The following is a 13,584-nucleotide window of genomic DNA, read 5'->3' as shown; positions in this document are numbered from 1 at the left end:
GCAAAGAGGTGTTTATTGCGAGCTAGCTTTGCGAGCTAGCTCAGTCCTTCACGTGCACACAGCAACTGGTGACGTTGAGAGGCCCCGAGCCCAGGGTTTGCAGCAGTTTTATACATTCTTTGGAGAAGGCAGGGACCCCCACATACATCATAGCATCTCTTAGCAAATCATCACACACCACGTGAAAATCAAATAACAACTCTAAAATATGATTAGCACATTTACTGGTGGGAACAAGTTGGGTAGGGGTGATTGGTTACTACAAGAGGGGGATTCATTTGAACTGATTGGTTTAAGCCAAGAGGGGTGTTCGTGCTGAACTACATGGTTTCCCAACACCATAAACTACTGGGAGGGTCATCTGGCATCCAAGGTATTTCCCTGTTTCATGCTGATTGGTGGCTGCTAGGGGGTTGCTATGGGTCCCCACCTAGCCTGAGTCAAGGACACTCGATGCAACAGATCTCTCCTCTTATTTGTAGATAAATAACTTAGCAGGGTGGGAATGTGCCTAGGAGTGCTCTGTGGGTCTTTCCAAGGACAAAGGTCATGTCCCTTCCTTGGACAGGCTTGTTCTGAGGTAGAGGCTGGTTTTTCAATTCCTAATGTTTAAGAATCACTAGTCTAAAGAACGTTGAAGCCAGAATTAGACAGGTAGTCAGTGTAGATATGTAAATCGAGTCAGGTCAGGATCTAGGAGGCCAATTTTGAGTGAGTCTGGGAAGCTGGAGACTGTCCCCTGAGGGATTTCATCAAGAATCCACCCCTGCTCCAACCTGTTGCCAAGATAACCTGTCCCAGGAATTTCCCTTCCCCCACAGGGACCTATAAGCTTGTTAATGTGTCCTTGGCTACACCACCTGGCCCTTCCCCCTTCAGCCCACCTGTTTCCCACCTTTTGGCCATCCCACTGAGCATTCCTGGGCCTAGTCACATACACAGGAAGGAGAAAGATAAGGGGGGAAAGGCAGGAGAACAAAGGAATCCTAGGACATATAAAAAGGGCAGGACACCTGGCTTCTTGGGATACCAGGATACCAGCTATGCCCCCGCCTTCTTCCTCTAGGAGAAGATAAACATCTATTTCCCTTTGGAGAAGATGAAACTGTTTATTTAAAATAAACCCTTTTCAAATAAACCCTGCTTCATATGCTTGCCTCTGCATGCTTCTCTAACGTTCAAACTTCAACATATGGGGAAGCACGACTTGTCACCGATAATTGGCAGTATCAACGTCATATTCCTAAATCTCACCTTTAATATCTCTCTCTCTCTCTCTCTCTCTCTCTCTCTCACACACACACACACACACACACACACACACACACGGTCCCATTATTGGAAAAACAGGTAGCAAATCACACAAAAACAGTAGTGGAGAGGTCAAAAGGTTTTCCTTTTGTTGTTGGCCTGCCAAACATAAATCCCTCTGCTCACTCAGTTCAGACACCCACTTTTTTCAGTTATTTCTGAATAGTCACGGGAAGCTAGCCACATCTAGGCTGGGCAGAGCGTGGCAGACATTGAGGGAGGAGGAAGGAAAAGCACACTTCTGATAGAAGTCCCTGCCCACAACAACCCTTGTCTTCTGCCCTTAAGAAAAATGGCGCCCCATGTAGATACGTTTCCGGCCACGGATCCCAACATAATAGGAGAGGGCCAGAGACCGGAAGTAACCGCCCTTTTGCCACTCCTCCCGCCTCCCCTCGGCGTCCAGCCTCTGTAGGAAGGATGAGGCAGCCAGGGGTCTGTGGCAGAGCTGCGGTTGCCGGGTGACAAGTTTAAGAGCTGGAATGTGAGTGCCCGCTCTCTTGACCGCTGGTTGGTTCTCGACGCTTGGGGTGACCTTCGAGAGGCCAGGGACAAGGGGCGGAGAGTTAATTGTTGGCCGAGCTCTCTGTGACGGGGCTCGGCCGCCGCCGCCGCCGGTCCTTCGGGGAAAGAGCGAGGGAACTGGGGTCCGGCGGGGCACACGAGGCCGGAGCCCCGGGGCAGCTAGGGGTTCCGGGCCGCGTCCGGCGCGCGGGGCGTGCGGGGTCTGGCCCCGAACCTGCGAGCTGGGCACCCGCGCCCGCGGTGTCAGACATGGAAGGCCTTTCCCCAAGGTAGGTGTTCGCGCCGCGGAGCCCGTGGACGTCCCCGCCCTGGTTTCCCACTCAGCTCCGTGGTGCGCTCATTTCGTGACCCTCTGGAAGGATCCGGCTTCTTTGGGCCACCGTGGTCCATTCCACGCACACTCCACGAACAAAGTGAGCAGTGATTGGAGTTTTTTCGTAAGAAGCTTCCAGGGAGGAAATTAAAAAAAAAAAAAAGTACATTCCTTGAAGTTTTTTTGGTACTTCGGCTGGGAGCGCGAGACTCCTTTAAGACTTGTCTTCTTGTTTGTTCTGATCAAATACTTCTGAACGTCAGCACTGCATTGTGATCTTGGGATTTTATTTCCTCCCTCTCACCTAAAGCTCCTGGTTGGGAAACTTAATAACTTAGTTATTGTTGGGAACTTGGCTTCCTCTCACTATCCCAGTTCCCTGATATACTTGAGTCACATGCAGTCACGATTTAGCCACGGTTAGTTTCATCTCCAAAGGGAAATAAAGTAGAAATTGCAACCAAGACTTTGGCCAATAGAGTTCATCTGTTTTATCTATTTTAGTGAGATATGGCTCAAATGTAACCTGTAATTTCTGACTAAAACGCTTTCTGCTCAAAAAACAATTACCTAAAAGTATTTTGGCAGTTTTAATTTATTTCATCTGGGAGTTAAGGAATGATGTCAGAATGTGAATGTCATTATTATACAGTTTTGATCAGTGCTTTTTTTTTTTTGTCCCAGAGACAAGGTCTTTGTGTTGCCCAGGCTCCTGGGTGCAATTGATATATCTACCTCTGCCACCCAGGTAGCTGGGCCCATAGGCCAGTACCAGTGCTAAGTACCCGCTTTTATAACTTTATTTCTTCCTTTAGTAGCATAATGGCAGAATCGGCTTCTCCACTGAAGCACTTTGTGCTGGCTAAGAAGGCAATTACTGCAATATTTGCCCAGTTACTGGAGTTTGTTACTGAAGGATCACATTTTGTTGAAGGTTAGTTCCTCTTAAGTTCTTAAAATGATTACTGTTGAAAATATGTAAAGGTGCTTTATTATTTCAACTCTAGCTATTAAACTCATTTTGGACATTGTTCTGTATACTTTGAGAGAGTCCGTAATTAATAAAACCCATTTCTGCTCTCCAGAAAATTAAATGGTATTAACAGTTAAGGAATAAGTGCTTATATGTAAAGTACTATTTATTCTAGGCACTTTATTATATTAATAACTTCTTCAATCCTCATATCACCACTAAGGTGGTTATAGTCATACTCATTTTGAAGGTAAGGAAACCAAGGCACAGCAAAATTAAGCAGTTTGCCCAAGATTACACAGCCCTAAGTGCCTAGTGAAAAATAGGCAGTCCACAGTCATTCTTCCCCAACTTAATTAAACCAAGACCTCAGGCCCTAAATTTTCTTCTTACATAAGGCAAAGTTACAGTGCAGAAAGGGTAAAAGGAGTTTTCATAAAATTTTATTTTCTTCTCATTCCTTTCATGGTACTGGGAATTTGAACTCAGGGACAATTTACTACTGAGTTATAGTCCCAGCCCTTTTAATTTTTGAGATGGGGTCTTGCTAACTTGTTAAGGCTGGCTTCAAACTTGGAATCTTCCTGCCTCAGTCTTCCAGGTTGCTGGGATTATAAATGTAGATGTGCCCCACTGCCCTTGGCTAATTTTCATAAAATTCCGTGTAACTGTTCAGGCAAAGATGGTAAGGAATGTCTTCCCAGGATATACTAATTTAGAAATAACTATTGAAATTCTTCTAGCTTTTAAGATTGTGTGTCCATTAAGTATACAATGAAAGGGGGGAATTATTATATAAACTACTCTGGTGACATGGGGAAACATTTGTTAGGTTGATAGAATCATACTTTTCCCCCCTTGTTCTCCTAACCCTCCCTCACCAGATTTTGAGCTCAAATCTCTTCATCTTTGTCTCACTTTGTCACTAGCACCAAGTTGACACAGTTCAAGTTCTATTGTTGAATGAGGAGGAAAAAATTACTGGTATAGTATCTTTATGTTTCCAATTTGGAAGGAATTTGAGCTTTCACAGTGACTTCTTTTTTTGTTTTGCACAGTAACTTTAGGGGTTTTTTCCTAAAAATGTTGATAGAAAGTGACAATGAGGTTAAATGTAATCTGTGATGAGTCTAATAAATTGAGTTAGTGAAAAGGGCAAGTTTTGAATCTGAATTCATTTTTACTGGTTCTAGAACCTCAGAAAAAAGTGTTGCAAAAAAGATCAGGAACAACAAAAGTAAAATGAAAAAGTGTAGTAATACTTTAGCCAGTGCTATTTACCAAATTGCACATATTTTTATTAATGTATAGAAAGGTAAAATGAGATGGAAAATTTAAGTTTAATTAGACAAGCACTGGGTAAGTTTTAAGTGGCACTGTTGTCTCTAATTAGGATCATTTAGACAGGCAAATGTCTTTACTTTGGAAAAAGAGGTGATAAGATTGCAAATATCAGTTTATCTCTTACTCCTAAAATAAAACAGTAGAAAAGGTTGTTCTGCTTTTAAACCCAGGCTTTTCTAGCTCCTGGTGCTTGGAAGAGCAGAGGAAGAGGAAGGGTTGAGCTAGAGTGGGCAGGTATCATTAAAGCTATGAAGTGGGATTTAACTTGTAATTCTCTTTCCTCTGTCTTTTCATGTTGAGTGAATTGTGTTGCTCCATCCCTGTAGGAAGCAGAACAAGAAGTGATAAGGTTGCAAGGTCTTTTTTAGCCTGGAAACTGAACCATATCTTAATTTCTGAAGGGTTTTTGTTTAAACTTTATTTCTTAGCGTGTAGGCCCAGGTTCTCAGCTTTCAGTTAGTTGGAACAGTAACAGGTGGTTATTAGATTTTTGTTTTTTTCTTTGGAATTGGATTTTTATGTCAGGTAGATACTTTGTATTTTTGAAATCTAGATGAATAATAAATTCTTGCAATTTTTAATGTCTGAAATTCTTTTGGGCAGTATTCTTATGACCCATTGCAACAGAGCATGGATCTTTTACCAAATACTCATTAGACTATGAGCATTTTTATTTTTCAAATATTTTAATATAGAACAAAGCCAAAACATAGTTTTAGGTGTTCCACTGAATGGTATTTCTAATATCATTTCAATTTTGCAGCAACATACAGGAATCCAGAACTTGATCGAATAGCCACTGAAGATGATTTGGTGGAAATACAGGGGTGTAAAAATAAGCTTTCTGTCATTGGTGAGGTGCTGTCTCGGAGACACATGAAAGTGGCATTTTTTGGCAGGTAATCCTTTATTATTTCTTCTAAGGTAGGTTTCTAGAAATCAGCTCTTCTTGGTCATATCCCCAACTTTGTCTGATGTTTCAGCAAGTTATATTCACCCTCCCTCCCCACACATCCCAACAGTTTGTACCTGTGTTAGATATGAAAGCTATTAGAATGTAAAGGAATTTCTCAGTGTAATTGTCTGGAATGATAGAGTTATCTCTGCCATAGCCTACAGATTAATTTAATAATCAGTTAATGGGCTGGGTAGTAGAGCACTCACCTAGCACACTCAGGGCCCTGGGTTGATTTGTAACACCTTAAAAAGAAAATAAAATTAATTGTTAACTCCCTGTATATTATGTATTCTGTTAGGCATGAGAGGTGCAAAGACAAATGACTAACTAGCTCCATACTTTTTTTCACAAACATCATGCTTTATCCTGTCACAGGAGAAGAGATGTCTCCAGAGGAGGGTCCTGAGGAGTTTCTGGGAGAGAAGCAGGAACTCAGCTTAGAACTAGATAGGTCCAGAATGATGAAAAAGAATTTCAGCACACACCAGGCAGAGGCATACACAGATTTATTTAGGAATGCAGATACATGTTCAAGGGAGAATGTGGGCCATCTGAAGTATGAGAGATGCACTTTTGGGGTTCCTGGCTCTTTTATATGAAATTTTGTTAGTGGTGGGTATGGAAAGATATGTAGGGATGATAACAGTCTGGTGCTCGATGGCTTATGGTGTTTTGGTCATTCTTAGAATCCTTAGGCCAATGTGGTGTTCATTATCTGATCAATAGATAATGTTGGAAAGTTTCTCTAAATTATAAGTTTTTCAAAATATTGTGTCTCTTTGGCTAATCTGGTGGGCTGTTTAACAATGCACAAGGTAATTATCATAAGTGAATTTATGGTTAAGATTTACAAATTTAAGATTTATAGATTTCCCAGAAATTTGGGAATGGTAGGCCTGGGAGAGAGATTGGCTTGGTGAATGAGAGGCCTGGAAAAATATTTAGAACTTCTGAATTAAAATTTTATTTCCTTGCCCTTCCTTTCTGTTTCTCTTCTATTTCTTTTATTCTATCCTACCTCAGTACCAGTAGGAGCATTTATTTACTGAACTAACCTCATAGGTCTTCTGCTTTCCATCTTAGGGCTTTTGTACTTGCAATTTCCTCTGTCTAGATTACTCTGCAGATTTTATCCTAAATATTAATACTTCAGAAGCCTTCCCTTGTTACTCTGCCAAAGAAATTCCTACACAATTCTTCTTCTTCTTTTTTTTTTTTGTTTTGATAGTGGGGATTGAAATGAGGGATGCTTAATCACTGAGCCGCCTCTCCAGCCCTTTTTATTTATTTTTTTTATTTTGAGAGAAGGCCTTGCTAAGTTGCTGAGGCTGGTCTGGAACTTGGAATCTTCCTGTCTCAGCATTTCAAGTTGCTGAGATTACAGATGTATGCCACTATACCTGGCATTCAGTCATTCTTTCTTTTTCTTTCTTTTAAACATTTATTTTTTAGGTGTAGGTGGACGCAACACAGTGCCTTTATTTTTATGTGGTGCTGAGGATTGAACCCGGGTCCTGCCTGTGCTAGGCGAGCCCTCTATTGCTGAGCCACAATCCCAGCCCCTCAGTCATTCTTTCTTGAAGCACCCTGCTTATGTCCTTCAAAGCTTTTTACAAAGTTCCATTATTTTGTGTTTTCATTTTCTGCTTCTTACACTTGGCAACAAGAGTTTGATAGGAGATGGCTCCATAAAAGAGGTTGTACCTCAGATTAGGGTGGAGTAGGAGTGGGAAGAAGCCTCCTGAAGAGGCAGTGACTCAAGCTGTACTACTTGAGAAGGAGAAATAGGTAGGTCCAAGCAGCTGGTCCTTAATTTACCATGGTTCTATTAGTGATTTTTTTTTTTTCTGACTTCTCTGTGGTACAAAAGCAGTGTGTACTCAGCTGCAATTACCTTTTGAATTTTGATCTTTTCCTGGGCTAGTGATGTATGAAATAATACTCTCCAGACTCAGGATAGTGGCAGCAAGCCACAACTCCAAGTCAGCCCCATGATTACAAATAAAAACAACTGTAGTCTATATGATGGTAAACTGTAATGTTGAAGAGGTTACATGCATTAAGTGAATTTTCAGCAACATGGTATTTTCAATTTACTATGGGTTTATTCGTGTATAATCCCATCATAAGTTGAGGAACATCTGTATTAGCTTTCAATATGAAAAGGGTGGTGTCTTGAAAAGGAAAGACAACGAATTAGGGAGAGGATGAGAAACCTTTCAGGAACAGAGATTCTAGACAGGTAAAAGGAAAATTAGAATTGGTACACAATGTAAACAAATATATTTGCTCTATTTACCTCCTGGTACCAGGGATTGAACCCAGGGGCACTGTACTACGAAGCTATATCCCTAGACCTTTTCATTTTTAAAAATTTGAGACAGGGTTTCCCTAATTTGCTGAGGCGCGCCTCGAACTTGCAATCCTCCTGCCTCAACCTCCTGAGTAGTTGGGATGACAAGTGTGTGTTGCCTGGATATAGCCAGAAATATATTTGGTCTTTGAACCCTGGTCCTGTCACAGAGTTCCTAAAACCCTTGGAATTTGCTGAGTTATAAGAATAGCTTTTCTTATTTTGAATGAGCCTCTTATGAATAAACCTGAGTTTATGCTAATATAGTAGCTTAGGGTGGAGCCCCTGCCTACCTTAAGGATGGGATCAGTCATCAGAAAGACTAAGTAATAAGAAGTTTGGAACTTTTAGCCTCAACATACCAACTTCCAGGAAGGTGGGTGGCTGGGGGCTGGAGATTAAGCTCCCTAAAAACTCGGAATCCAGATTCATGAGGTTCCAGGTTGCTGAAAGTGTTGGCAGGGTTGAACATCCCAAGAGGGAATGGATATTTTCCCTCCTACTTTGCCCTGTCTAGTTCTTCATCTGACTATTCATCTGTCCTTTATTTTTTATTTATTTTTTTTTCAAAGACAGAGTGAGAAAGAGGAGAGAGAGGGAGAGAGAGAGAGAATTTTTAATATTTATTTTTTAGTATTTGGTGGACACAACATCTTTGTATGTGGTGCTGAGGATCGAACCCGGGCCGCACGCATACCAGGCGAGCGCGCTACCGCTTGAGCCACATCCCCAGCCCTCATCTGTCCTTTATAATATCCTTTTAATAAATGAAGTAAAGTGTTTCCTTGAGTTCCAGGAGCTGTCCTAGCAAATTATTGGACCCAGGAAGGGGGTTTAAGGGAACCCTAACTTAAACCTTTTTTGGTCAGAAGCACAGACCATAACCTAGAACTTTTCATTTGGTATCTAAATTGGGGGATGGACTTGGGAGACTAAGCTCTTGACCTGTAGGATCTGACACTATCTCTAGGCAGATAATGTCAGAAAAGAATTAAAGGACACAACATTGGTGTCTGCTATAGAATTGCATGGTGCCTTTGGGAAGGACCCCCACCCCCAACAATTGTTTTTTCTTTAATGTTTGGGAAGACAAGGTGACAGTGTCTCCAGTTTCAGTGCACATAAGAATCATTCAGGGAGCACTACCAGACTCTGATTCTGTAGGTTTACAGTGTATCTTAGGAATCTACATCATTAGTGGGCTTACCTGATGATTCTGATGGGGATGGGGGGACCCAGACTGTTCTTGAGGATCATTGCAGCAAAGCTTCATGCAGTCATTAAAAGGATTAATTTTGAGAGAGGTCATCTGTGTCATTGTAAGATGTGTGTAGTGGCAATGGGAGCACTGTTGAGATAATTAAGATGAAGTGGTTCCTTAGGGAGGAAGTGAGGAGCAATATCCATAACACAAGTAGAGTATGACTCAGACTGAGAGAAAGAGGTGAAGCATGTACCATAAAGATGCTGTTTTTGCAGTGAAGCAAAAGGCTCTGAATAATTTCTGGGTTTTGAGCTGATTGGAAAGCAAGCTCTTAAAGTGGTATGAGGTGTTCTTAGGGTTTCAGTGTCTTCAGAAGTATAAATGCATAACAGATTATCCCAAACTTAGCAAATTAAATATAACCATTTTATTATGTTCACTGATTCTGAGTCAAGAATTCAGACAGGGCACAGCAGGGATGTCTTGTCTTTCCTTGTTCCATGGTATTTGGAGCCTCATGAAGATTTGGAGGAGGTTTAACAACTGAGTTTTAGAATCATCTGAAATCTTTTTACTCACATGCCTGGTACTTGCCTGAGAAGAGTAGAAGAATAGGGCTTTCAATTAGAGCATTTAGCTGGACCTTTCTGTTTAGCTTGACTTTCTCGTAGTGCAGCAGATTCAGAGTAATTGGACTTCTTACATGGCAACGTTCCAAGTGCATGTGATCCAGTGAACAGTCCAGAAGCTTCATTGCCTTTTATGCCTTGCCTTGGAAGTCACCCAGTGTCACTTCTGACGTGTGTTATTTGTTGAAGCAGTCACAAATCAGCCCAGATTTAAGATGATGAGACATTAGACCCCATTTTTATAATGGGAGGAGCATTACAGAATTTTGACTTGTGATTTGAAATTTCCACAAGAACTGAGAAAGAAAAATTAAGGATAGATATATGAAAAAGGTGGGGTTTGTTTTCTGGTGTTCTCTGCTCCTACTTTAAATATACATTCTTAATATTTAAGTGAGGTTAACTTTTTTTTATTTTTTTAACAAAAAATACAATCTGATGAACTTCCAATGAAATTGGAATTTTGAAAAAGTTGGTTTGAAACCTAGTGAAAGAATTAACTTTTTTATTGTTAATGTTTTGTTTTTCATGATTTTGTATATTTAGAACAAGCAGTGGGAAGAGCTCTGTTATCAATGCAATGTTATGGGACAAAGTTCTCCCTAGTGGGATTGGCCATACAACCAATTGCTTCCTAAGTGTTGAAGGAACTGATGGAGATAAAGCTTATCTTATGACAGAAGGATCAGATGAAAAAAAGAGTGTGAAGGTATAGTATTTAACCTTTAGCAACATGGTATACCAGCATTAGTGTCCTTGAAGTTTTAAAATTTTATAAGATGGCTACATTGCAGAAGATGGAAGTATTGTTAATATTTTTATTTATAACTTTTAAAGGCATCATTGATATTTTAGTTCTTGTAAAAGTCTTTCACTTTCAGAGTGAAATTATTGAAAGAATAAAACCTGTCCTTAACTGTGTCTTACTTTAGGAGAAGTTATTAACCATATTTGTAAATAAATGTTATAGATTTATTAAATAAGGACTATTACAATTCCCTAGTTTCACAAATTGATTTGTTTCTCCTTCCCTCAGTCCCTTCCTTCCTTGACGTTGCACATGCTAGGCAAAGGTTCTACCATTGAGCTAATCCCTAGCCCTTTCACAAATTTCTTCCTTTTTTTTTTTTTTTTAATTTAGTTGTAGTTGGACACAATGCCTTTCACAAATTTCTAATTCAGTGTCACCATACTCCTTCAGCCAATAAAAGAATAAAATAGAAATTAGGTTGTAAGATGATAGCTCTGAGCTGAAAGGAATTGGTAAGGCAGTGTCTCATTATAGATACCCTTCCCCACCTTTGGGGATTAAACGTAGGGCCTTACACATGATATTTATGAAAGTACAAGTGCTATCCCAGTGAGCAGTACTCCCAGCCTAGTCACCTTATCTTGTGTCTATAGATCTCTCCCACAAACACAGAAGAAGTTCAATATTGAAGATTCTTGCCATTTTAGGTTTTGCTAAACTGAAGGTAAAGTCATATGTCTAGTTCTATGGGTTTGCTGTTTGACTTAGTATTAGATAATGGTCTATATTAGTTTACCTTCTTGGACTGATTGTACCCTTCACTTTTGTTATGAGAAAAAATTATGTTTATGAAAATACTTTTCAAACTTTTAACCTGTACAGGAATCACTAATATTTTGTAATTAGGATTTTTACCAAGCCATAATTCATACTTATTTGTAGCTTTAGATTCTCAAGGGCAAATATATTGTGAGATATTTTAAAGAAATTTTCTCTTTTTTCCTGATCTTCGTTTTCTACTTCCAATTTTGTTCCTTCATTGCTTTATTCCTCCTCTCCCCTACTCCCACATTTAAATTTGTTAACCTCAAGTAGAAGTTTGCTTTGCAATATAAATAAACTTTGATTCTTGTGTAGTTTAGAACTTAAGTTTAAGTTATTATAAGAGCTTATCTTAAGCACTTATAATAACTTAAACTTCATCACAATTCTGTTAGATAGGTACTTTTGCTATCATAATTTTATTAGCCTGTGCAACCTAGCTCAGTGATAATGCTCCCCTGGGTTTAATTTCCAGTACCGAGGGAAAAAAAAATATTTATTGACTTTTTATATTGCTTCCACTATTCCTATAGGAATTTTAAAACTATTTTAATAACAATATCTCTTCTCATGTTTCTCTTTTGATACTTATCAATACATATTGGTTTTAGAAGAGTCAGAGAATGCAAACAGGCCAAAAGAACAAAGATTACAAAATAATGATTTGTAAAACCAGTGTCACTTTCAGGAGTTGCATAGGATTCCATTGCTAGAGTTCAATTTGTTGGGTCACTTAGAATATTTCCAACCATGATGATTTTGTAAGATAGTATGAGTAAACTCTTTGAAGGAAACCATTTTTTCCCTACTGTATTATTTCAAAGCTGAGGTTTCTTAACATTGTTCAGATGTTTTTATTTCAAATTATTTGAAGTTCTGTCTTTTGCAAAAATGATATTGTGCCAAATCAGAATATTTAAATCTTTAAAAAGTTTTTATTACAAGTATAATTTTTTTGTTTCCTCTCCTGCTTTAGACAGTTAATCAGCTGGCCCATGCCCTCCATATGGACAAAGACTTGAAAGCTGGCTGTCTTGTGCATGTGTTTTGGCCAAAGGCAAAATGTGCCCTATTGAGAGATGACTTGGTTTTAGTAGACAGGTAAAATTACATATGAACTGTTTTTTCTCTGGGTATACGTTTATTTAATAAAATAATGCTGTTTATAGCATGTGCTACACAAAACTTCAAATGTTCAGTTGCTACTTGGTCTCATTTCAGAGTGTTGGTTTCTGTTTTCAAGTTGTATAGTCTAATTTTGTTAGAAGAAATTCTAAAAGATATTCATTTTGGAGGGTTCCTTAAGACAATTTTATAGTTTGGATAAATGGTTGGAAGTTACAAATTGTCTAACTCTCGATATCTAGAGTAATAACTAGATATATAGAGGTAATAACTTTAAATATTTTTCTTAGCCAATAGTGACTTGGTTCTTTTTGTATCATGCATGTGCCTTACTGGGGAATTGAACCCATGGCCTTGTGCATGCTAGGCAAGCATTCTACCCCTGAGCTACATCCTCAGCTCAAGACTTGGTTCTTTTTTTTTTCTTTGTACCAAGGATTGAACCCAAGGCCACTTAATCACTGAGCCACATTGCCAACCCTTTTTTCTTTTATTTTAAGATGGTCTCATTAAATTGCTAAGGCCTGCTTTGAATTTATGATTCTCCTGCCTCAGCCTCCCAAGCCACTGGGATTACAGGTGTGAGCCACCACACCCGGCCTATGACTTGGTTCTTCAGTTTCCCAAAATAACTTTATTGGAAAACTCATACAACTTTTTGTTTTTCAAGAGCTAATAGAATGCTTTTGGATTTTTTTTTCAGTGCTCTTTGATTAATTTACATTTATGACAGTTTTTTTTTTTTTTTTTAGAAAGAGAAAGAGAGAGAGAGGATTTTAATATTTATTTTTTAGTTCTTGGCAGACACAACATCTTTGTTTGTATGTGGTGCTGAGGATCGAACCCAGGCCACATGCATGCCAGACGAGCGCGCTACCGCTTGAGCCAAATCTCCAGCCCTTTAAATATTTAGTTTTTACTTATAGGTGGACACAATGTCTTTATTTTATTTTACCTGGTGCTGAGGATTGAACCCAGTGCCTCATGCATGCTAGGTGAACGCTCTACCTCTGAGCCACAACTCCAGCCCTCCAACAGTTTTTATTTTTTAAATTAATTTATTTTGTGGTATGGGATTTGAGACCAGGGCCTTATGCATGGAAGGCAAGTGGCAAGCGCTCTACCACTGAGCTATGTCTCAGTCCTTGTGATGTTTTAAAAATCATCCCACTATACTGATTCTTAATAAAATGATTATGCCTATCAGTTATCACTATCATTAGCTAAGAAAGGTATTTAATGTTTTTAAAAATTTTGGTGTGTTCTTTATTCAGTT

At 39.3% G+C, this 13,584-nt stretch overlaps 1 protein-coding gene across 3 annotated transcripts in view; it reads left to right on the top strand.

Annotated features, from left to right (window-relative positions):
- Nucleotides 1-1,694: 1,694 nt before the first annotated feature.
- The window catches only part of Mfn1 (mitofusin 1), a 37,626-nt gene continuing 25,736 nt past the window's right edge, over nucleotides 1,695-13,584 (top strand). The window contains exons 1-5 of one of the 3 annotated variants that reach the window (XM_071615451.1): nucleotides 1,695-1,795; nucleotides 2,968-3,083; nucleotides 5,230-5,365; nucleotides 10,157-10,319; nucleotides 12,160-12,284. In XM_071615451.1, coding sequence (XP_071471552.1) covers nucleotides 2,972-3,083; nucleotides 5,230-5,365; nucleotides 10,157-10,319; nucleotides 12,160-12,284 — 536 coding nt within the window. In that variant the 5' untranslated portion in view covers nucleotides 1,695-1,795; nucleotides 2,968-2,971. Of the gene's footprint in view, nucleotides 1,796-1,902; nucleotides 2,106-2,964; nucleotides 3,084-5,229; nucleotides 5,366-10,156; nucleotides 10,320-12,159; nucleotides 12,285-13,584 lie in introns of those variants that run through there. The other 2 variants (XM_027942213.2, XM_071615450.1) reach the window with 2 other exon arrangements.

This window comes from Marmota flaviventris, chromosome 8 (assembly GCF_047511675.1).
Source record: "Marmota flaviventris isolate mMarFla1 chromosome 8, mMarFla1.hap1, whole genome shotgun sequence".
NCBI classification, from domain to species: Eukaryota; Metazoa; Chordata; class Mammalia; order Rodentia; family Sciuridae; genus Marmota; species Marmota flaviventris.
This window is presented reverse-complemented; position numbering and strand designations above follow the sequence as displayed.